The sequence below is a fragment of the Pleurodeles waltl genome, chromosome 1_2 (genome assembly GCF_031143425.1).
Source record: "Pleurodeles waltl isolate 20211129_DDA chromosome 1_2, aPleWal1.hap1.20221129, whole genome shotgun sequence".
NCBI lineage: Eukaryota > Metazoa > Chordata > Amphibia > Caudata > Salamandridae > Pleurodeles > Pleurodeles waltl.
In genome coordinates, this window is record NC_090437.1 from 268,126,959 (window position 1) to 268,152,944 (window position 25,986).

At 48.0% G+C, this 25,986-nt stretch overlaps 1 protein-coding gene across 2 annotated transcripts in view; it reads left to right on the forward strand.

Annotated features, from left to right (window-relative positions):
• The window catches only part of SMARCAD1 (SNF2 related chromatin remodeling ATPase with DExD box 1), a 690,140-nt gene that overhangs the window by 644,475 nt on the left and 19,679 nt on the right, over positions 1–25,986 (forward strand). For both annotated transcript variants that reach the window (XM_069238045.1, XM_069238053.1), the window contains one exon: positions 6,974–7,083. In XM_069238045.1, the coding sequence (XP_069094146.1) occupies positions 6,974–7,083 (110 nt within the window). The remainder of the gene's footprint in view (positions 1–6,973; positions 7,084–25,986) is intronic.

The window sequence follows — 25,986 nt, forward strand, 5'->3', positions numbered from 1 at the left end:
GGACAGTAGCCATTGGCTACTGCCCCCCTGACCTAATCACACCCCTAAATTTAGTATTTAGGGGCGACCCTGAACCCAGGAAATCAGATTCCTGCAACCTGAAGAAAGAAGATGGACTGCTGACTTGAAAGCCACGCAGAGACGACAGAGACACCAATTGACTTGCCCCCAGCCCTACCTGCCGGTCTCCAGACTCCAAGAACCTGCACAGCGACGCATCCGACAGGGACCAGTGACCTCTGAGGACTTAGAGGACTGCCCTGAACCTAGAGGACCAAGAAACTCCAGAGAACAGCAGAACTGTTCAGAACCTGCAACAACTTTGCAACACAGAAGCAACTTTTAAAGAGACTTTCCCTTCCTGCCGGAAGCGTGAGACTTCACGCTCTGCCCCTGACGCCCCCGGCTCTAGTTCAGGAGAACCAACACTGCAGAGAGGACTCCCAGGTGACTCCAATGACGTGGACACCCTGAGTCGACCTCCCTGCAACCCCGCAGCGAAGCCTGCAGAGAGGATCCAGAGGCTCCCCTTGGCTGCGACTTCCTGGTAACATAGGAACCCGATGCCTGGACCAAGCACTGCACCCGTAGCCCCCAGGACTGAGAGGAACCACCTACCAGTGCAGGAGTGACCAGCAGGCGGCCCTCATCCTAGCCCTGTCAGTGGCTGGCCCGAGAAGCCCCCCTGTGCCCTGCCTGCATCGCCTAAGTGACCCCCAGATCCCTCCATTGCTTCCTATAGCAAACCCAATGCCTACTTTGCCTCCTGCACCCGGGCGCCCCTGTGCAGCTGAGGGTGTGCTTTGTGGGCTTGTGTGTGTGTGTCCCAGTGCTCCACAAAACCCCCTGGTCTGCTCCCCGAGGACACAGGTTCTTACCTGTAAGCAGACTAGGACCGGAGCACCCCTATTCTTCATAGCCGCCTATACGTTTTGGGCCCTCCTTTGACCTCTGCACCTGACCGGCCCTGTGTTGCTGGTGCTGTGGTTTTGGGGTTGCCTTGAACCCCCAGCAGTAGGCTGGCTATGCCCAGGAGACTGTCTGTGTAAGTGCCTTACTTACCTGAGAAACCTAACCAAACCTACCTCCCCCAGGAACTGTTGATTTTTGCAGTGTCCTCTTTTAAAATTGCTTAATGCCATTTTAACCAAAACTATGTGTACTACTGTTTTAAATCAAAGTTCTATACTTACCTGTGTGAAGTACTTTGCATTTTATGTACTTACCTCAAATCTTGAATCTTGTGGTTCTAAAATGAATTAAGAAAATATATGTTTCTATATAAAACCCTATTGGCCTAGAGTTAAGTCTTTGAGTGTGTGTTCCTCATTTATTGCCTGTGTGTGTACAACAAATGCTTAACACTACCTTCTGATAAGTCTACTGCTTGACCACACTACCGCAAAATAGAGCGTTAGTATTATCTAATGTTGCCACTTTTAACCTCTAAGGGGAACCCTTGAACTCTGTGCACACTATCTCTCACTTTGAGATAGTATATACAGAGCCAACTTCCTACACTTGTTTTCTCCTACTCCGTTCATTGTTCCTTATTGGGATTTAAATTGTGTTGACTTTCCTCTTGATATTCCTGTTCAAGCTGATGCACTATTGTCCTTTTCAGTTTATTACTCTAAAGACTTTTAAATTCAACCCATGGAATCTGAGAACTTCAGGCCTCAAAGTTTGTCCACCTTTCACAGGTTTCTATACAAATATGATTTTTTTTTGTACTTGTCCATTCTTTCTTCCTTAGGTGGTATCTGAAATTTACATGGGCAGGTCCATCACTTTTCTTTCATTCTACCTTCTGCCACCTTATCTCACCAAAAAGGAAGAGCAGCAACATTGATTACCACAGGCATGCTGTCTCCTATCACATTGAACGTACTCAACAGGACAGAGATGATGATCACCTCTTTGTGGGCTTCTTTTTAGCTACAGTGGAAAAGGTGCTGACCAAACACATCATGTCTCGTTGGGTCATATATTGTCAGGATTTGCTAAGATGACCTCTGCTGAGCAGCCACCTGGTTATCCTTACACACTTGCTGAACATTACTGCCTTACAGGCCTGGCATCCTTTCATGGCTGAGCAATACCACTGACCTGGTCACTGAACTGCTCTGCCTCCCGTAGCTCCACCAGTAAGTAAAGCCCTCATTCCTCTGAACTCCTGACCTATGTCACGAGTTCGATGCCCTCCTCCACTCACAGGCTTCTGCCTGCATCTCATCCCTGGTGTCTAGTGGGAGATCTCTGCTCTTCTACTAGGCTGCCCTCTGCCTCTCTCCTCATTTTTCCAGCATTGCTCTCTGTGTGCTTTTTCTTCTGTGTCTATCCCTTTTGTGCTCCTTTTTGCTTTTCACTTCTGTGTTACACTCTTTCCTCATTCCTCTCTCACTCCCCCCATCTGTCTCTCTTCCCTGCCGCTGCTGCCCCGGCGGCCTCGCCCCCTCCTCTCCCGTGCGCTGCATTCCCACAGCCGCTGCCCTCGCCCTCTTTTTTTCACACTTTTTTCTGCCCCCAGCTGTCCTCTCTTCCCCCTCCCTACTCAATGGCCGCACTGAAGGCAAGCCCGTCTGCACCCAGCGCCGGTACCCCTGGTTCTCACACCCCACCATCGCGACACACAACTCTGCAACGATGCCACCGCCCTCCACATGCTCATTGCCGGCCGCCCATCTACCTTCCATCAGGCCACCCTGCAGCTCACCTGCAGACCTTTCTCCTGCTGGAACTACACCTTAACCAGCCTCTATGCCAGCGACCCACCCGCCAAGGCAGGATGCAACCATCTCAGATGCATCCTACTCAACAACCGCTCCGTCATCAAACACGCCATCGAACTCTGGAACCTTCCTGATCGAGACCTGATTGGTCCCCTCCTCAGTGCCCGACATCGCCATAGCCGTCCCGGATGGCTACAAGATCCACCCGTAGGGACCGCACCAACAGACCAGGAGGAGGCATCGCCATCTTCCACAGGAATACCCTCAGAATCGCGAATAGCACCAAAGACACCCTCAGCGCCACCGAACACCTACACTCCCAGATCCACACCGATTCAAACACCACCCTCAGAGGGACCCTCATTTACAGAACCCCCCACCCCCCAGGTCCTGACAGTAGTTCAGCGTCTCCATCTCCGACGTCATCAGCACGCACGCCCCCACATCCACAGACTACACACTCCTCAGGGACCTGAACTTCCACCTCGAGAACACCAACGACCACAACGTCACCACCCTGCTCCCCAACCTCGGCCTCAAGCAGCTTGTCACAACACCCACCTAGTCCGCAGGACACACGCTCAACCCCATTTTCTCCGCCAATAAACACGTCTCCTTCAGCCACCCCACCGAACTCCACTGGACCAACCACCGCTGCATCCACTTCTCCTTCAAGAAACCCACAACCTACCATCACCCGTAGTGGATTCCACCCCGCAGATGGAACAAGATCACTGAAGACCAGCTGATCACCACCCTTTCCCGAAACCCACCAATCGACACCACCAACACAGCAGCCCGCAACCTCAAGCAATGGATCGACGACTGTGCCAACACTCTCGCCCCAATCAAGAAACCTTCAAATAGTGTCACCAACAGAAAGGCCATCTGGTTCACCCCCAACCTCCAAGAAAAGAATCCAAGCAAACATGCCGAAGACTCGAGAAAAAGTGGCGCCAAGAACAGACACCAGACAACCACACAGCCGTCAAGAATGGCATCCGCAGACACCACCAACTCATCATAACCGCCAAAAGAACTGCTTTAAAAAAACGCATCAACAACAACGCACACAATTAAAAGGAGCTCTTCAACATCGTGAAGGAACTCTCTATCCCTGGTTCCAACGTCAACAACATCCCACCATCACAAGACCTCTGTGACTCCCTAACCACCTTCTTCTACCGCAAGATCACAGGCATACAGGACAGCTTTGATACCCAGACCCCCCGCCAACCACCAACACCACAGACTCACCGGCCCCCTGCCACACCAGCCTCCTGCTCTCCTGGACCCACAACACCACCATCAAAGTCATGAACACCATCCACTTTGGCTCACCATCCAACCCCTGCCCTCACCAAATCTTCAACAAAGCAAGCTCCGTCATCACACCCCAACTCCGGAAGATCAACAACAGTTCCTTTGAGACCGCCACCTTCCCGGATAGCTGGAAACACACAGAGATCAGCGCCCTCCTCAAGAAACCCAAGGTGTACCCAAAGGACCTCAAGAACTTCCGGCCCATCTCCCTGCTCCCCTTCCCAGCTAAAGTCATCGAGAAAGTTGTCAACAAACAACTAACCTGCTTCCTCGAGGAGAACGGCACTCTGGACTCGTCCCAATCCGGATTCCGCAGCAACCACAGCACCAAAACCGCCCTCCTCGCTGCCACAAAGGATATCAGGACCATACTGGACAACGGCGAAACCACTGCCCTCATTGTCCTGGAACTTTTGGGCGCCTTTGACACCGTCTGCCACCACACCCTACGCACACGTCTCAATGACGCAGGGATCTGCGACCGAGCCCTGGACTGGATCACCTCATTCCTCACTGGCAGAACCCAAAGAGTCAGCCTCCCTCCATTCCGCTCTGACGCCACCAAGATCATCTGCAGTGTACCCCAGGGGTCGTCACTCAACCCGACCCTCTTTAACGTTTACATGGCCTGCTTGCAAGCATCGTCCGATCTCACAACCGCTGATGCTCTCCCTCACCCAGGACCCCCCCACTCCCAAAATCAACCTCCACAAAGGAATGACGACCATCACCATATGGATAAAGAACAGCTGCCTGAAACTTAATTTGACAATACTGAGGTCCTCATCCTCTGCTCTGCCCCCTCCGCCTGGGATGACTCCTGGTGGCCTGCCACACTGGGAACCGCACCGACACCCACCGACCATTCAGGCAACCTGCAAATCCTGGACTCATCACTATGAGTGACCCAGCAAGTCAACGCTGTCTCTTCCTCCTGCTTCAACACCCTCCGCATTCTTCGAAGATCTACAAATGGATCCCCACCGGAACCACAAGGACAGTCACCCAAGCCCTCGTAAGCAGCAGACTGGACTATGGCAATGCCCTCTACACAGGAACCACGGCCAAGCTCCAGAAAAGACTGCAACGCATACAGAACATCTCCGCACACCTCATCCTGGACATCCCTCGCCATAGCCACATCACAGCCCACCTGAGAGACCTGCACTGGCTCCCCGTCAACAAGAGAATCATGTTAAAAATCCTCGCCCACAAAGCACTGCATGACACCGGACCAGAATACCTCAACAGACGACGGCTCTCCTTCTACACCCCAACCCGACAGCTTCGCTCTGCTGACCTTGCCCTAACCACCGTCCCACGCATCCACAGAATGATCGCCGGTGGCAGATCGTTCTCCCACCTCGCCGCCAAGACGTGGAACACTCTTCTTATCCACCTGCGACAGACAGGACCAACTAACCTTCAGGAGACACCTCAAGACATGGGTGTTCGAGCAGTAGCAGACCCCCGCCCACCCCCAGCGCCTTGAGACCCTCACAGGTGAGTAGTGCGCTTTACAAATGCTTTGATTGATCATCAGGTCCACGGTGATGCTTGCTCTTTTTCAGCTGTGATTGATTATTGTGACCTCCACTAAAACGTCCTACAACTCCTACATGGCTTTTTACATTCTCTGTCTTGTACACTCCCTCACTGTACGTCTCGACAGACAAAAGTATTCCATTTGCTGCCCACTTTTTCTCTCTCTTCCGGAGGGGAACTTGGTGGCCTTTGTCCTTCCTAATGCTGACAATTGTATTGTAATCCTGGTAACATGTTTTTATTGGCTCTGATGACTGCCAGTAGCAGACAAGATCCTTGAACTTAAGTATGAGATGATAAATCCTAAAGAAATGTGTGCCAAGAATGTAGATTGGAATATGGAATGCTTTCTCATGCTCTGCCTAGACCTTTACTGCCTCTGGTGGAATATTTCTACTATCCCGTACATGCTTCCCAATCCGGAGTCTGCACCTTGAGTGCTATATGTATGTTCACATGACCTTTTCAATGCTGGAAGCCCTCCCTGGAGTGGTGTCTTGTTTGCAGTTGTTTTCTTAGTATGTTGCTATCATCTTTAGAGACCGAACATAATGTCACCTAATCTGACGAGCACCACTGACATATTGTGACTTAATACTAAAGAGATTACATAGAATTTGGGCCTATTTCAGAAATCCCACACCCCCATTGATTATGAGTCACTTTCCTGAGGGTCTTCCAAAAATGTGTGGCTAGTGTCTTAAGCTGGTTCTGCAGCATCTTTTCCAGTTCTATATGGCACTCAACGTACTTTTAATACCATTAAAAATGCTTTGAGAGTATTGTGTTTAGTTGACCTTAAGACCTCATCTGAAAAGTGTCCCGTCTGGAGGCCCCGCCTGAAGAATTTTGTGCGTATCTGGAGAAAAGTGCAGTGTTTTAAATACGCTAGTCAATACGCACAGCACACTCCATAATTTGTGCCCATCTCTGTGCTCCAAACACAAGTTTGTTAGTGGAACCAATAGAAAAAAATGCCTATCAAGAGAGCTGGATGGCGCAAGTCATGGCTTGTTCTGAACGTTGCTATCCATAATTAGCAAATTTCTGTGATTTTACTCGTTTGAGGCAGAACCATATCATGGGTTTAATTGTTCATTCAGTGAAAATATATTGTATTATAGCACATCACATTTATTTGCTTTTTTGGCCCATTGATGGAATGCAGTCTTGTGTCACTGGTTCTGTTTCTTTCCCCCACACAAGTGCCTCTGTTATTTTGATCGTTGCTGTAGACATATATGAAAGTAGATTTTGACTAATTGTAAAGTCAAAGCTTAGACATATTTCTTTCTCTGAAAAATGTGTCTGTGGTAACTTCAGAAAATCATAAAGTTTTTTTCCCTTCCTTGTGTTTGTTAATTATTTTTTAGAGCAGTGCGTGTTATGAAGTTAATCAGCAAAGGCACAATTGAAGAGTCCATGCTTAAGATTAGTCAGCACAAATTGAAACTGGAACAGGATATGACTGCCGCAGATGCTGGTAAGCATTTCAGATTATTAGTGCAGCTTATTTTCTGGAAGATTAATATTCAACATTTCAAATGTATTTCAGTCATACAATAGATAATAAATAATTATCCTTATGATGAGTAAATGGTCATAACATCAGTAGGATATGTGCTGTAAAGCTAGGCGGTGCCTTATTTGTTTTGTTCAAGTATAAACTGGAATAAAATGTGGTAATACTTTTTATCTGCAAGCGATTGTCATTTAGTCTCCTTTCCTGTATTCTCAGTATACAGGTGTGTTAAATTATTATTTGGCAGTGACTGTTAAGCTAAAGAATTCTAGTTTGTCCTTGAGGCCTCAGTCAAGGAGCAGTGAAAAGGGTGGAAGAATGTTGTACAGTAAACATAATCTTGTCTCATAGTCAGCGAAAATGTCCATATCACTAAGTGGAAACACTGCTTGTTGGAGTGTTTTGTGGAGGAACTCCCTGAAAAAGATATTGAATGTCTGCTCCTCCCAGCTAGCAACCCCAATTTGATAATGCAGAATGTCCACAGCCCCTCCCATCTTTGTCTGCTCAGTCATGACTGCCATCTGCTTAATAGATGTAATTTCAAAAAGAAGAATTTGTATATTGATTTGTTGAAGATTCACCATTCCCCTGCATGTTACTATGAATCACAGTCCTTTCCCAATTCTGTTAAAAGATGGTTATCTTTTTATACCATCAGTCTACAATATAGCTGATGTTCTGGCAAGGTACATGAAAGACATAGTTGGGAAGGCATCATATGGGGAAAGTGTGAAGACCAAAAATATGCTCCAAAAGCCTTGAATAGCTTAAATAAATTCCACTTGTATTTATCTAAGAAGGAAAAGATGATTCAAGCAATACATTTCTTATCTAACACATGTTCAGTTCAGAGGTGCTGTGGATGAAATAGAACCTGCCCCTATTTTAAACTGTGTCTATTTAGGTGAGACCTTTTCACAATCTTATAGCAATGGTATTCCTAAAACGAACAAATGATTTCCCATCTGCTAATCAGGAGGCAGTTCTAGTTAGGGACCAAAACGCTTTGTTTTCTTAGCATATTTAAACAATTACGGATAGTGATTTCCAAGAATCTTCTCTGACCTGGCTCTCTGCTTCACATCTGGTCTCTTCTGCACTACATATTGCTGGGACTGAAAACGGCTTCTTTAGGTGTTCAAAACATTTTGCCCACCTGCCATCTTGGACATTAAGGTATGTCATAAATTAACATTATCCTTTCTCTGCGCATAGTGACCAAATTCCTTTTAAAATGTATTCCTCTCACCACTCCTTTAAACTTGGATAGTTTATGCTATAGTTTATGCTATATACCTCTGGCTTTAAGCAGTGCATATTGTCACTGATAATCTGCTAGAGACTTCTAGTTGCAGATTCCTTACCTTAGTTCCTTACCTTAGAATTTCCCCCAGGCGTCCGACTGGATCCGGAGATTTTTCTTAGAGCAATTCCCTTGTGCGTCGGTAGGTGGCATCGGTCGACTCCGCGGGCGTCGTTGGCGTCCTAGTCGCTGTGATGACGGGAGTAGTACAAGATGCCGCCCTCGTGCAGTGACGTCAGTTCTTTTCTTTCCGTGCCACACGTTGATCCGGAGAAGAGCTTTTTTGGCCGAATGCAAACATTTTGTCGAGTTATTGTGTGCAATTTGGTGCGTTCAGTATGTCCCCGAAGACCGGTTTCAAGCTTTGCGAGGACTGTCATCGTACGATGTCGGTGACGGATCCTCATCGGGTTTGTCTGGTGTCTCGAGCGCGACCACGAGCCGAAGTCGTGCTCCAAGTGCCGGGCCATGCACCCGAAGGCTTTGAGGGAGCGGTCCTTAAAGCTCCTGGGGTCCCAGCACTTGACTCTGTGTAGGTCCCGGTCTCGCTCGAGAGGAAGGTCTCAAGATCGGTTGCGGCTTCTTCCAAATCCTCGGGTCAAGGTAAGAAGAAGTCCCACCGCTCTCCGACTTCGCCCCGTTCACTGAGGTCCTTGGTCTCGAGCTTCCCACTGTTGAGGTCAGGTCTAATCTCCTGACGGAGGTGCTTCAGCCTGGGGCTTCTACTTCAGAACCCCTTTTGCCGTTTAATGAAGCCCTCACGGATGTCCTTTTGGGTACCTGGTCTAAACCCAACACAGGGGCTGTGAATAGGACTATTGCACGCCTCCATCAGCCTGCTCCGAACGACCCTAAATTCTTGTCCCAGCACCCCACCCCTGAAAGTATTGTTATCCAGGCTTCCTCTTCTTCAGGTGCACATCCTTACGCACCCCCGGATAGGGAATCCTAAAGGCTGGAACAGATTGGCAAGAAGTTGTTTTCTTCCTCCAGTCTAGCCCTGCGGTCTGTGGACACCACATGGCATTGGGCCACTATACCCACTCTTTGTGGGATACAGTTGCACAAGTCCTGCCCTGATACCAGAGGAGACCCGTGCTATCGTCTCCCAAACTGTGAGCAATGGGAGAGATTCAGCAAAGTTCACAATCCGTTGTGGTCTGGACACGACCGACTCTCTGCGCAGATCAGTTGCCTGATTGCGTACTTCTGGTTTTTCGGGGGATGTCCAACAGTCACTCATGGACATACCCTTTGATGGCTCACGTCTCTTCGGAGACAAAGCAGACTGCCTGGGAGGGATTCAAGGATTCCCGGGCTCCAGCTCGGTCCTTTGGTCTGTCCTCTGCCCCTCGCCCCCCACAGTTCGCTTTTCGCCCCTTTCATGGCCCAGGAAGGGGCTCCCTGTCGCGTTCTCCACCCAGCCACCATGCCACCTATGCTGTTCAGCCTCTGCATGGCCGGAGACGCAGAATCCCACGTGACTGTGGGACAGGGAACCAGAGGTCTGCCCAGTCCATCTCTGCCCCTGCTGCAGCCTCCAAACCCTCTTAGTCCGTCCCCTCACTTCCGTCCAGTTGGTGGCAGGATTCGCCATCACCTGCCCCACTTGGAAAACATCACCATGGACAGGTGGGTTTTGCAGATAGTTCGAGAGGGCTACTCCCTCCCTTTCGAATCTGCTCCACCAACCATGCCACCATCCCTCAGTCACCTTCCAGAAGATCATTTGGCGCTTCTCTTCCAGGAAGTCGCAGCTCTCTTGGCCAAGGGAGCTATAGAAAAGGTCCCTGTGCCAGAAGTAGGTCGTGGTTGTTATTCCTGCTACTTTCTGATACCAAAAAAGGACAAGGGCTTACGTCCTATCCTAGACCTTGGGGACCTAAACTACTTACTCAAGAAGGAGAAATTCAAAATGCTCACCCTGGCTAAGGTTCTGTCTGCCTTGGACACAGGAGACGGGTTGGACTTGCAGGACGCTTATTTCCACATCCCCATCCTGCCTGCCGACAGACGTTACCTTTGATTTGTGGGAGTTCACGAGCACTTTCAGTTTACCGTGCTCCCCTTAGCCTTACCAGCACCCCTCGGGTGTTCACGAAAGTGATGGCGGTGGTTGCAGCTCATCTGTGCAGGTTAGGGGTCTCAGTCTTTCCCCTACCTCGACGACTGGCTGTTGAAGGTGGACTCACCCCAGAAAGTCATCTCCCACCTTCAGAATACGGCGAACCTCCTACACACGCTGGGGTTCACTATAAACGTGCCAAAGTTGCACCTGACTCCCTCTCAGACACTCCCTTTCATCGGAGCGGTTCTGGACACAGTGCAGTTTCAGGCTTATCCTCCCGAAAAGCGAGTCCAATACATTCAGGCTATGATTCCGCTCTTTCAGCCTCGGTCTTGGGTTTCGGGGAGACTGACTTTGAGGCTGCTGTGCCTCATGGCCTCCTGCATCCTGCTGGTAACACATGCCAGGTGGCATATGCGGGCTCTGCAGTGAGTCCTGAAGTTTCAGTGGGTGCAGCATCAGGGGAATCTCTCTGACATGGTCCAGATCTCGGAGGGGACTCAGAAAGACCTGCAGTGGTGGCTTTCGATTCCGCATTGGGTCCACGGCAGATCCCATCCCCAACCAGATCTCTCAATAGTGACAGATGCGTCACTTTTGGGTTGGGGCGGCCACATGGGAGAGGCGGAGATCAGAGGACTCCGGTAGAGTCTGAGTTCCATATCAATCTTCTGGAGCTCCGGGCAATCAGGCCTGGATTGAAAGCATTCCTCTCTCTCAAAGGGAAAGTGGTGCAGGTGTTCACAGACAATACTACTGCCATGTGGTACTGCAACAAACTGGGCAGAGTAGGGTCCTGGACCCTTTGTCAGGCGGCACTACGCCTCTGGACATGGCTGGAACATCAGGACATTGCCCTGATGGTTTCAACATCTGCCGGGTTCCCTCAATGCCAGAGCGGACAAACTCAGCTATGGATGCACAGCTGATCACAAATGGCATCTCCATCCGGAGGTGGCACAAGGTCTCTTTCAGCAGTGAAGAGAGCCTTGGTTAGATCTGTTCGCCTCGCCCAATGTCAGCTGTTTTGCACATTGGAGTTTCCAGGGCGGCACTCGCTCGGAGACGCTTTTCGTCTCGAGTGGAACTCAGGCCTCCTTTCAGCCTTTCCGCCTATACCTCTTCTGTCAAGGGTTCTCAAGACAATCAGGAACGACCGGGCCCGAGTCATCTTGGTGGCTCTGGACTGGGCACAGAGAGAATGGTATCCAGAGCTATTGAGCATGTCCATCGATTCTCCACTCAGACTGCCTCTTCGGGCAGCTCTTCTGTCGCAGCAATAGGGGACAGTTCTTCACCCAAACATGTCCAACCACCGCCTTCATGCGTGGAGATTGAGCGGCAACATTTGACGGCTTTTGCCCTTCCAGCCGAAGTCTGTGATGTTATCTTGGCAGCCTGGCGTCCATCAACCAAAACTGTATACGCCTGTCATTGGAATAAATTTGTGGCATGGTGTACCAACAAATCTGTTGATCCCCTCTGTCTGAGGTTTTTCTGTTCATTCTTTCTTTCGCCCAGTAGGGTATTTATCTACCATTTTGGCCTTTCTTAGGCTACCTGATGAGCCCTCACTCTTTAAATCTCCTATTGTGAGTACATTCCTAAAAGGACTCACCCATTTATTTCCTCCCACTCCATTTATCATGCCTAAGTGGGACCTCAATCTTGTACTTACTTATTTGATGTGTACTCCCTTTGAGCCAATGCATAATTGTCCCTTGCGGCTCCTCACCTTCAAAACCGTCTTTCTTGTTGCAATCACCTCTACTCGCAGGGTGAGTGAACTTCAGGCCCATTCCTCAAAACCTCCATGGGGCGGGAGGGTGGGTTCAGTGGTGAACATGTTTGCTGTCTGTTTGTTCAGAGTAGTTGATTCTAGAATTGGCTTGGCAAGTTCTGCTTACCTTAGATTCAAAAGATGGGTTGTTTTGGGTGTGAAACAGGTCAGGTAGACTGTCCTGGCAGTCCTTTGCCAGTTCCACAGTGTCCCCATTTTATTTCTCAGCAGAGAGCACCTCAACTCCTATTCCTCTTTAGGGCTGCCCCCTCTGGATTAACTTCCATATTCCTGAGTGTGACCATCAATTGGCTCGATCCCCAAGTCACGTGGTTCCACAGACTTCTCTGATTTATTCAATGTGCACTGCTGTGCCAGATGTGCTTTCTTCATGTCCCCCTGGCAGAGCACTACACCTAATCTTCTGAACCAGTTCCATTTATCAGAGATGAAGCTTTAGTTTCCTCTGTATATTGATCCTGCTCAGGTCAAGGCCTAAGTGGCCAGACTGAAGATTTTTGGGGTTGTCCCACAACCCTCTGGACCACTGCCCTGCCTACCTACATGCTTGCTGAAAAGACTGAAGGATTGTGCCTGGCCCTCCAGAAGGAGAGACCTGTCAGTCAGTAGCCAAACATATTCCCAGGTTGAGGAACACCCAGAGAAAGCAGACTACTTGAGAGAATACAGCTGGGATCGACCCATGTAGTGTGTCAGTCTCCTGGTCTCGCTCTGATTTTCTTGATGAAAACTGTGCCCTGAGACCGCACAAATTCAGTCACTGTTGTGACCGCACAAATTCAGCCACTGTTGTGTTCCTGTTAGATATAAGGCTGTGATCTGTTGCTGCTGTTGCCTCTGATGGAGGAAGAATATGTTGTGCTACCTAGGTAGCATTGGCTGATCGGTGAATGCTTCAACTACCATGAACACCTCCTTGCTAACCAATTTGTAGGAAGCTGGCTCTTTATATAGTGGACCAAAAAGAGGTCCATTTTTTTTTTTTTTAAGAGTCCAAACAAACCCCAAAGGGACCACAGAGACGCAAATGACACCCCAAATGCTCTCTTTTGTGGTACTGTGGGTGAGCAATTAGGCATTTCAGAGGGTAGTGATAAGTATTTATTGCACAAATAAAGGCAGTAAGCGAGAGACACACTCAAAGAAATCCAACACAAATTTAAAAAACAACACATAATTTTATATGAATTTAGGTACCAAGATTATCGGAATCAGGTAAGTACTTTTTGCGTTATGAATTTTTGCAGTTTCAAATGTCGACATTGCATTTTTTGGGGTGCTGTAATGTTATCCTATGTGGGAAAATCATGAACTGCATGTGGGCACTTAACAGCAACTAAGGTTAGTATGGGGCAAGGTGGAAGGCCACACCAACAGGGAGGCTCTGGGGCTTCCGGGAGCAGAGGTGTGTTACTGCATTGAGAGTATCTTTCACTTCAATGGGAAACAGTCCGGATGGGAAGAGGCTGCAAACTGGGACATAGGGGCTAGTCCAGGGGAACCCACAGGGGGTAGCTCGCCCCTTGAGGTTCTCTGACATGTAAGGACACCGTTGGTCCGCTTCTCCTTGGGCTGTGGGTCTTGGATGCAGTAGTGTCTTTTGGTGTCGGATCCGGTGCTGGAGTCACTCACAGTTGGAGGGGGCCTGCAGAAAGAGGCTGCAGGCAGCGACTAGAAATCCAGTCTGGCTGAACCAACAAATGGGCTAAGGCCTCAAGATTCTCAGGGACATGGAGACACCTTTCGTCCCCTTCTACTCATGCCTGGGCGGCCAGGTGCAGAGGTGGCCTGAGGAGTCAGGTTTCTTGTGGTAGAGGGGGCCTGCAAGAAGAGGCTGCAGGTGGCAACTGGGAGTCCAGTCTTGGCAAACCAAAGGATGGACTTAGCCTTAGAGGGTCTCGGGCCCCCGTTAGCACTGTCACGTCCCTCGGACTCAGGCTGTGGGTTGCGGGTGCAGAGGCACTTTGAGGTGTCGCGTGGCAGAGGTGAGAGACTCTCTTTGTCTTCATTTCTGTTGAAGAGGGGCAAACAGTACAGCCGGGCCAGTCACAATGTGGGTCTCACTGCCTCCGAGGTCCCTCGACGTGCCGGTTAGTTTTCCTGGTCCCCGTTCTGGACATAACAAGCCTTGACTGCTGCAAGGGGTCCGGAACCCCAAGCATTTGCTGGTGCTTCTTTGGGTGCCTATGGCTTAAGGGGAGTAGCTACTCTACTTGAAGAGAGTTTCTTTGACAGTTGGCAAAGCACTGGCAGCCCTTGGGGTTTCTTGGAGTCTGCACAGTAGCAGGACAAGCCGGATGCTCCACGAGGGTCGGGTGCAGCAGACAGCCTAGCAGGGTTGGCACCATGTCAGTCGTCCTCCTTGATTCTTGGGTCATCAGTGTTCTTTGTCCACTCCTTTTGTGCCCATTGAAATCTGAAGTACTGGTATCAGGGGTCCCCTAACTATTCAATTTAGGAGCATTAAAGGGAGTGAGGAGTAGTAGCCCTTTCTTAGAGTTCCTAATTCCACTACACACAAGATGGTGGAATTTCTAATTTCGTGTTCACTTCAGGCTGGTCTCCTACAGGTGTGTCCAGCCTTCAAGTGCAACACGGCTCCTGCATATCTAATTTTCTCGCTTGTCCAGGTGCTAAATGGGTCCTTGTCAGGAGGGGTTGCCATCCCCTCAACCTTGAGAGAAGCCGGATTTGCCTACCCCTTGCCAGAGCAGGCTTTGTTCCTGAGTGTTTGTGCTCTCACCCCTGAGGATCAGAAACTCTTCTGTGGTGGCAAGCTAGTTTGAACCAGTCAGCACACTAGTAGTTAGTAGGTTTTCAGGGGGAACCTTTAAGATGGATGTATTATTAAATCTAAAACTGGTATCATCATGGGTTTATTAATACGAGGTGTTTGATACCAAACACCATAGGTGTCAGTGAAGCCATTATGTAGCTGGGGAAGTGATTTTGACCAGTGCCCAATACCTACCTTAAGATGGCTTCCCTGTTCACTTCTACTGTCAGTAATTGAACTGGCTAGCACAGGAGCTGATGCAGGCCATGCAGATATGTCCTAACATGTAATATAAAGCACCCCTCTTTAGGGATGTAAGGCCTGCTGTAGAGGGTGACTTACAAATATTACATGCACTGGTAGGGGACATGGCACACAAGTGCCTTCTGCAATGGTCTGGCAAATACTGTCCTGAAGAGAGGCTCCTCTCATTCACTGGAGATACTGGCTGCGCAGGACCAGTAAGTAGGTAATGTGAACTTCTGTCCACGGTTAAAAAAGAGAAGCTTTAGCACGCAGAAGACTCAAGCGCAAGGACTTTAATCGTTTCCGCCCACATTAATAATGGGGATAAGAACAGGGAACTGATCGTGCACCTTAGCCTGTTGGGTCAGCATAAAGCAATCTTTACCTGAACCTAATTCAAGCACGTGGCACAAAATATTGAAGACTATAATTGATAGGGTCACCCCAGAGAGAGAGAAAAGTGATAGCGTTGTATTGCCCACAGGATATCATCCAGGGAATGCCAGCCTTTATTCACCAGTTGAAGTGTATTGTGCGGTATTTAGTTCTGCTGTGTGAGTAACGTATTTTCTTTTACATAAAAGACATGGAGACCCACCGCTGCATCATTGTGCTGAGTTCAGGGCCAGATACTCGCCATTGAAAGCCTTCCTGCTGCTCATCAAGGGAAGGCTGGTTCAGGTTGTCACAGACAAAACCACAGCCATATGGTATAGCAGCATTCGGGGTGGGGTGGAGGTGCCTGGTATGTGTCAGAAAGCCCTATACCTCTGGACTACCTGAATAGGCACAGCATTTCCTTGATTTTACAACACATGTCAGTATCTTTAAAGTCCACCAAGGCAGACAAACAGAGTGTCCTTCAGCAGAGGAGAGAACCTTGGCTTTATCGGTTTGCCACCACAGAGAATGTGCAGTGTCAACGCTTTTGCATATTGGAGAAGGGTGTCTCTGAGATTCATTCTGCTTTGCGTGGAGCACTGGATTCCTGTATGCCTTTCCACTACTGCCTTTCCTGCCCTGTGTTCTGAAAAAGATCAGGTTGTCCTCTGAGAAGGCTGCTGCTTCTGGAGAATATCCTGTTACAGTAGCAGGGCAGGGTCCTACATCCCCCCGTGCAACCTCTATACATGGAGGTTGTGTGGTGGCAGTAGACTGCATTCAGTCTCCCTCACAGAGTTGTGGATATTATTCTGGCAGCCTGGCACCCTTTTACAAAATCTGTGTATGCAGCACGATGGGACAGGTTTGTGGCTTGGTGTGGCTCACGTAACACGTTGCATGCCAAACTCTTCAATGTGTTACTGTTTGCTTTGTATTTGTCCCAACGAGGATTGCATTGGGCACTGTTAAAGGTTACTTGTCAGTCCTGTCAGGCTTTTTGCATTTACCAGACCAACATTCTTGTTTAAATCACCTCTGGTGATACGTTTACTTAAAGGTTTGGTTCACATGTTTCCATCTTTGCCTTTTGTGATGTCTCATTGGGACCTTAACTTGGTTCCTTACTTATGTGTACCCATTTTGCACTGTTACACAGCTATCCCTTAAATTTCCTGGCGCTGAAAACAATCCTTTCTCACCACAATCACTTCAGTATTCGTCCCATGAATGGGGTTAATCTTTATCAGTAAGCTTACCTACACCACCACATTTTCTGACAAATTTAATTGATGCTGACGATTAGAGTGGCTTTTCTATCGAAGGTTGTGACTCCCTTTTATGTTGGACAGTTTATCATTCTCCAATGTTTTTTTACCCACCTCACCTCTAGAAAGAGCCCAAAAGAATGCTCAGTTTTTACATTAATCATATTTAAGACCATCAAGTGGGTAGTCAGCTCTTTGTTGGGTTCTCTGGAGCAAAGAAAGGCACAGCAGTGCAGAAAAGGATGTTATCCCAGTGAATAGCCCTCTGCGTCAAGATTTGCTATGCATTGACCAAGAAGCCACCCCTTCAGGGATTGAGAGTTCATTCCACCATAACCAAGTCTACTACTACTGTGCTGGCACAGGGAGTGCCTGTCGTGGATATTTGTCAAGCTGCTATTTGGGCATTAGTGCACATGTTAATTTCTGGCTTGACGACCAGGTCAGACAGGAAGTGCATTTCGCAGGCTCACTCCTGCAGAACGTTTTGATCTGAGGTACTGCTTTGGTATCTATTCTGAAGGCAAGAAGTCTACAGTTAGAAGTATCCATCAGAAAGTCAAGTTACGTACCACTGATAATGTTATTTCTGGTTGATACGCTAGCTAATTGCAGATTCGTCACTGCCCTCCCACCTTCCTGTTCCCTGGAATGGATTATTTTCCATCTAAAAAAGGTCCCAATTTAGAGATCTGCACACTACTATGAAAATGTTTTTTTCTCAGATACCTGTCCAATGGTGCAGATATTCAGAAAGAAACTGGCATTAGCTCGCTGGATCGCTCTTTTATGCTGCTCCAGTTACCACTTTTGGGGTGGAGTGGAGTAGGCTCAGAGCCGCACAGCACCACCTACTGGTTTCAGAGGGACTGCCTGGCTTCCCAAAGGACTCATCTGGACTGCTTTGTTGGAAGGACTGCTGCCTTGCTTGTTCCCCTGCTGGCCCCTGGCACAGCTGGAAAGTGCTCTCCAAGGGCTTGCATTGAGCTTGCTTCCTGTTCTGAAGTCTCTGGGCCACTAAGACTTCACCAAGGAAGAGAAAACCCCTGTGCGTCAGAAAATCGACGCATTGCCTGCAGAAATCAACGCAATGCCTGCCTCGCGGTTGAAAAATCAACATAGATCCAGCTCCCTCTTACCAGCGTGTCAAGGATTTTCATTGCATCGTCCCTGAGTGCCAAAGTATCCCCTCATCGCAGTGAGGAGCCAAGACTGCGCTCCTGGAAATGGGCGCATCACCTTGCAGTGTGGAAAAAAACAACACAGCATCTGTGTTGCGCTTGAAAATCCAGTGCAGTGCCTTATTTTTCAACGCATCTCCTCCTCCTGCAGCCCCCGTGCGTCATGATTTTTGATGCATCCCAGTTACTGTGTTTTACAAGGATACAGCCACTGATTCTTCAGGATTGAGACTAATTTAAATCTTTAAAAAGTAATATCTTAACTTGGCAATGTAGGATTTTTGTTGTTTTGGTCTTATTTGATTCAGATAAATATTATCTATTTTTCTAAAGTGATGTGGAGTGCTTTTTTGTGGTGTTTTCACTGTGTTACTTTATGAGTTATGGCACAAACACTTTACACATTGCTTTCTAACTTAAGCCAGCCTGCTCTGTGCCAAGCTATCAGTGGATGAGCACAGGAAAATGTAGGTTGTGTAGTGACTTAACCTGACTAGAATTGTGGTCCCTACTTAGATAAGGGTTTGCACCTCTACAACTAGAGACCCTATTTCTAACAGTTATCCTGACTTATTTTTGACTAGGCCCGCTGAAAGAAATGCCTTTCTAGGAGTTTAGACTCTCCAGAGAAGGCAGTCTGTGCACAGGAAAGATTCAACGGCAGTCAAGCCGAAGTGCTTAGTCTGGGACTTTTGACTCCTGTGAAAGTTTCCCCATCTTTTCTGTAGCACAGATCAGTGGGCTAGCCTATAGGTAACAGCAGCCTCCCCAGTCAGTGATGCAGCAGACCGCTAGAGTGTCCCTGACAGTCACTGAACAGAATAGCAAAGGGACCAGTCCTCCAGCACTTCACCTACTGCAGCGGCTACCAAGCTGCTTTAGTGTGTTCTCAATTACTCATGTCGGGCAGGATTTATTATTTCATCCCATGCTGTGCTCCTCCTAGACCCCACCTTGGCCCCTCTGGTTTTTACAGAAGTAATGCAGTGGTTGTTGCCCATCTTCAAAGGTCAGAAGTTACTGTAGTTCCGTATCTTAACCGCTGGCATCTGAAAGCAGGCTTGCCTCAGTCAGTAGCAGACCACTTCTGGACGACAGCAGAACTCTTAACATTATTGGGTTTTACCATAAATGAGACAAAGTCCCACCTAATTTCCTCACAGCGGTTTCTATTAATAGGGTTGAACCCTGGGCACTTTGACGTTCAAGTCCTTTCCTCCACCACAACCATTCATAGACATTCAGACTATAATCCCGATGTTTTAAGTTCAGTCCTGCCTCTCGGTGACAATGAGCTTGGCTTTCTGGCCTCATACATCCTTCCAGGGTTCTATGGGCGCTAGAGATCTGGAGCCTCTTGTTTCCAGCATAGAACTTCTGGTCGTTTGTTTAACCCTGACAACTTTCCTGCTGTGTTTCAGAGGGGGGCTGAAGCAAATTCTCGCGAACACTGCCACTTCCATGTAGTATTGCAGTAAGGAGCACAGAGCTGTGTCCTGTGACAAGAGGTTTTATGTCTCAGGAATTAATTGGAGGAGTTAAACTTCTTTCAAGTAGCCAACCATATTGCAGGGTCCTTGAATACCAGAGCAGACTAATTGAGTTGAGGCTGCCTGGCAGATCACAACTGGCTTCTGTGTCTCGAAGTGGTGGGGGCATATTCAGTCAGTGGGAAGAGCCCTGGCTAGAAATGTATACCACCCTCGGGAACGCGCAGTGTCCGTGATTTTGCCAATTGGTGCTTCTGCAAGACCACTCAATAGGAAATTCATTGTGGCTGGAATGTAACAAAGGACTCCTGCCCAGAGCTCTGAAGATGATCAAGAAAATCCAAGTGATCCTAATTGACCTAGACCAGGCCTGGAGTACTTAGTACCTAAATTTCAAAGTTTGAGCATCTGTCCTCCGATTAGTCTACCACTTCAGGAGGATCACTTCGAAACTGGGCAGAGTCCTTCTTCCAGCCCTCTGCCCCTTAAATGTCGATATGTGGAGATTGTGTGGTGGCAATTAACTGCAGTTAAATTACTGACTGCAGAAGTGAATGTTGTCCTGGCGTCCAGGCGCCCTTCCCCAAAGCCATGTATGCTGGGCATTGGCACAAGTTTATCTGGTGCAGTAGCCAAAACACTGGCTCCTTAAAGCTAGGCTTTCAGATGTTATAATGTTCATTCTTTTGTTAGCCAGCAAGACCCTGCAGTGGGCACTGTAAAAGGTCATTTGTTGGTTCGTTCTGCCTTTCTGTGTTTGTCAGAACAGCTGTCCTTGTTTAAATTGCCAGTAATTGTGTGGTTCATTAAAAGCTTGACACACATGTTCTCTCCCAAACAGTTTGTGATGCCCCAGCAGTAACCTAAATTGGTGTTGACATTTCTTATGTGTACCCCCACTTCCACTGTATGTAAAAGTTGCTTGCTGGTTCTCAAAGCTAAAATCAGTCTTCCTCATCACTATTACATTGGCTAGTCACATGAGAGAACTATAAACACTTTCATTGTAACTTCCCTATAACATGTTCTTTCAAATTAGTGCTGAGGATTCGGGTGAGCTACTTACCAAATGTTGTGACTCCCTTTCTATTGATCACTCTGCCAGCAGTCTTTTCTCCCTCCCACCCTTCAGAAGAGAAGAGGACCTCAGAAAGACTTGGTTTTTATATTTACATTCCCAAGGTCCATTGGGTTACGATCAGAAATTTCTGGGGTTTTCTGGAATGCTGTAGGAATGTACCTCTTCTGACATGGTCACCCCTCCACACTTTTTGCCTGGTTTTTGGTGTAATTTCAACTGAAAGTGCTAGGACGCCAGTGCCAGATCTCTTTTCCCCCAAAACTGCACAGTTGTTTTTCCCAGTTGGCAAAAACTTTAGTACACACTGTAAGTCTCTAGTAAATGGTATCCTTGGTACTTAGGCCCTGGGGCACTAAAGAGGGTCCCTAAGGGCTGCAGCACGATTTGTGCCACCCTAAGGGACCACTCATCAAGCACATGACAGACTGCCATTGCAGGTTGCCTGTCTTGGTTCAGACAAGTCCGCTAGTGTGCCATGTCCCCTAATCACTGCATGCAACATATGTATAAATCACCCCTCTAGCAGGCCTTACAGCCCTAAGGCAGGGTGCATTTCATTACATGTGACGGCATATCTGCACAAGCAGATATGCCCGTGATATGTCTTTGTCAATTCTCAGACACAGTAAGTGACCAGGGAAGCCACTTTAAGTGCATGTGCTGGACACAGGTCATTACGAGTTCCCCAGTTACATGATGGGTTTTCTGAATATACCGATGTTTGGTATCAGACATATTAGATGAACAAACCGTTGCCATGCTAGTGTGTGATGTATTAATAACTGCAGCCACAGGGCACCTTAGAAGTGTTCCTGGCCTTCCAAGGTGAGAGTCAGTGCTCTTGAGGGCAAAAGGCAAAAGCCTTCACTGGGTTGGGGTACTAGGGGTGTTATTGTCTCACTCAGGCAGGATGGACATTTCAGGTCAGGAAGCTTCAAAGGGCTAGCTGCCTTTGTAATGGGATCCAGGTCTCTTCAGATGGTGGATATGACCAACTTCGTGACCCCACTTTTGGCAGCAGCACAGGCTGCATAATTAGTCAGATTAGAAGGTGTGCCCACTTCATGCCAGTCCCACCCCCAAAGTGGAAGTGCTGAAGTGGACACTACTTTTTAAATTCCTCCATCTAGTTTGGAAGGAATTAGGCCACTAGGGAGTGGTCATAAGAAGGGTGTAGTCACCCTAATGGTGGTCATCCTATTGGTTACATCCTGGCACTCCCTTTAACGCTTCTAAATTTAGTATTTAGGTGGCACCCCTGAACCCTAGAACTCAGATCCTGACTACCTATGAAGAAAAGGACACAGGGGAGACACTCCTGCAGAAGAGGAAAAGAAGCAGCAGCCAACATGTTACCAGCCCCACCGGCCTGTCTGCTGACCTTGATGGACTCTGCCCAAAAAGATGACTTGTCCTGCAGCTGAGCCTCCAAGCAACCTAGGAGGTCTCCCTGCCTTCCAAAAAGACTTGGACTCCTGACAGCAGCGGTCCTGCTTTGCAACAAAGTCTCAAGAATGGACTCTGCAGCCTCCAAGTACAGCAAAAACCCGACATCTGAAGTGACCTCTGCATCCGACGTCCATGACCCGAATTGAAGGCAACCAACGGTGCCAGCAAGGTCCCCAGCTGTCCACAGTCCGAGTCCACTCTTGGACTCCCGCAGGTTGCCTGTAGCCTCTGCAGTCGGGCCCCCTTTCCCGCAGCCTTGTGGTCAGAGAAAACCCAGCACCTCCAGCAACCACTGTACCCTTCACCCCTGACCAAGGGTGCACCTACGTCCCTGAGCAGCCCAAATCGACAACCTACCTGCTTATTGTTCCCCGACTGGCTTCCTATGCAGAGCCTGCCGCCCATTTGTCCTGAGGTCCAACTTCCATTGAAAACCATTGGGCACCCGACACCTTGCTGCACCCCTGCATCCGGCTGCCCCAGTGCTGTCTGGAATGACCTACCGGTGTGGTTCTGATCCGTGGCCAGTACTTACCCTAACTCTCTGAGACTGGCCTTGTAAGTCGTTAACCCTGTATTTGCTGAACATTGTTTTCTTCCATATGTTGACATTGAAAAATTCTGGAAATTGTGCTGTTGATTTTTGGACCTGAAAAGTATTTATGCTTGAAAAAGTACTTACCTGATTACAAAGTTCTTGGGTTTGAAACATATATAAAAAGAAGTGTTATTTTTCTCATTTGGTCTCTGATTTATTCTTTGAGTGTGTGTCTCGTTTATTGCCTCTGTGAGTACAACAAATACTTAGCACACAATGGAGCATTAGCCCTCTCTACTTTGTCTCATGCCTATTTGGTGAAAAACCTGATTCCATCTTGGACCCTTTCAAAGTCAGTAGAGACACAGCATGCTCCCTACACTTAAACCTCATCATTTTTGGAAATTTCAAGGCTACTTCAGGGGGCTGCTGCATAGGCACTCCTCAGCTACTGCTGCAATTGCCCCGTTACTTTCGAGGCCGGGCACCTGGATCTGGCAGATAAACTGAAGGCCTACAAGGGCATCAGCCCTCCCTGGCCCATTCCCCAGTGGCAGCAACGACTAAGCTGCGTTAGGTCGTCATTAGTGGCACACTGTCATCCTGTGAGTGCCAGAATCCTAACACTCCAAGAGTCACAATCCATCATGTTGACAGATGAGGCCTTCAAATTATTTCACCAAACCTTCCTCCCACATCATAACGAATCTCAGGGGATCACCTGTCCGTTCTGTTGTAAGAGGAGTGAGTTTTAATTTTTAGAAGAGCCATAAGGAAGGTTACAAACTTGGAAATAGGGATGGGTTGCTGCTCTTCCTATTTTCTTATGACAAAGTAAGATTGGTGACTTAAGACCATCTTAATCCATTGTCCTCTGAATGCCTTCCTGCAGAAGTACAAACTCAGAATGCTCATGCTGGCCTGTATCCTACCTGCCATGGAACAGAGTGATTGGATGGTGTTGATGGACCTGCAGGGCGTGTATTTTCATATATATGTCCCACAGTCCCACAGAACTTACTTGCATTTACAATGTAACCCAGAAGTATTTTCAGTTTGTCAGCTCCTCTTTGGGCCTAGTCAGTGCTCCTTGGTTTTCATCAAAGTAATAGTGTTAGTCGCTGTCTATCTCCAGAGATCAGGTATTCCAGTATTCCCTTACCTCAACGATTGGCTGTTGAAGACAGGCTCGCTGCAGTTAGTCGTACACAACCTCCTGGTGACGGTGAACCTCCTGACATCATTGGGGTTTATGATCAACAAAATGAAGTTGCGTCTGACTCCTTTGCAGACGTTGCAGTTCATTCAGGCTATCCTGAATACTGCCCAGTTCAAGGCTTTACCTCTGTGTGTTGATGGGAGCCCTACACTTTCCTTCTATGATCCTGAAGTTTCAGACTCAGTCCTGGATATCTGTGATACCACCTCTGAGGCTTCTTGGCCTCTTAGCCTCCAGCACCTCCCTAGTCAGCTACGCCTGGTGGCACATGTGGGCTCTGCAGTAGAATTGGGAGTTCCAGAGCACCAAGGAAATATGACAGCTGCCCAAGGAAATATGACGGATGCCATCCACATTTAGAAAGAGTAGATTCACAATCTGCAGTGGTGACTGCTTGATGTAATTGGTCCAGCGGGGGGCCTTCTCCTGTTCTCACCTAAAGATGACAGTGGTGGCACATGTATTACTACTGAGTTGAGGAGGCGGATGTCAGAACACCCTGGTCTCCAACAGAAACCTCACTGCACATCAGTCTGTTGGAGTTGAGGGGGCATTAGTCTGGCATTGACAGCCTTCCTGCCATCCATCAAGAAGAAGCTGATGCAGGTTCTCACAGACAACACCACTGCCATGTGGTACTTCAACAAGCAGGGCAGAGTGGGTTTCTTGGTGCTGCACCTCTGAAGTTGATTTAAGTATCAGGCCATTTCCCAGACCATTAATTACCTGTTGGGATCCTGGAACTACAGGGTGGAGGAGCTCAGCCAGTGGCTTCTGTTGGATCTCAAATAGTGACTACATCCCGAGATGGGGCAAGGCATCTTTTGACAGCAGAGAATCCTAGCTAGAAAGTTGAATGCACAGTGTCAAACATTTTACGTTTTGGAGTTTCCAAGAAAGGTCTTGCTAGGAGGTGCATTCTTTTAAGAACTGAAGACTATAGATTCCTGTAAGCTTTCCTGTCTCTGCCTCTCCTCCCAGAGATTTCCATAAGATCCAAAACGAGCAGGCACAAGTCACCCTAGTGGTTCTAGGAAGTTCATTTACACCAGGTATGAATATGTGATCTGGTGTAGAGTATGCAAGACAAACCCTTTACAAGCCAAACTTTCAGAAGTGGTATTGTTGACTTTGACCTAGCAAGGCCTTGCCATTGGCATTATAAAAGGGTATATGTTTGCCCTTTAAGCATTTTTGCATTTGCCGGACCATCAATTTTATTTAAATCACATTTATTAAAGGCTTGACTCACATGTTCCCTTCGAAACTGTTTGTGATGCCACAATAGAACCTTAACTTTGTCTTGGCATTTCTCATGTGTACACACTTCAAGCATATGCACAACTGCTTATTGCATCTTCGCTTTAAAACTGCCTTCCTCATTGTAATCACTTCAGCTCATCTCATGAGTGAGCCTCCATGACTGTTGGTGCTGCTCACCCCTACATCAGAGTTTTTCCATACAAATGGGTGCCTACTACTCTAGGGTAGCAGCCATGTCTCATTCCATGTTGGGCAATCCATCACCTTTCCATCATTCTTCCTCCATCCCCTCAAAAGAGGAGAGCTATCAAAGGTTGTAACCCAAAAGCCCTTTAAGCTTTTATGTTGATCATACCAAGGATCAACGTGTGGATGATTAGCCTTTTGGGGTGTTCTGTGGGGCAAAGAAAAGGACTTTGTCAAGATGGACAGTCATCTGCATTAAGTCCTGCTAGCCTCCAGAAGGTCTGAGGATTCATTCCACAATGGCCAAAGCTTCTACCATTGTGTTGCCACCCAGGTTGCCTGTTCTTGATATGATCTTGGCTGTGACATGTGCATCAGTGCGCACGTTCATGAATCACTACTGCCTTATTAGCCAGGTCCGAAAGGAATACAATATCACCTGTTGTGTCCTGCAAGGCATTTTTGTCTGAGTCCATTTACAGATCCGCCATCTTGGGGAGGTATTGCTACGGTATTTATTCTGAAGTTGAGGTATCCACCAGAAAAACAAATTACTAGACTTTAACTCTTTCTGGTGGATACCCTACCTTACTGTGGATTCCTCACTACTC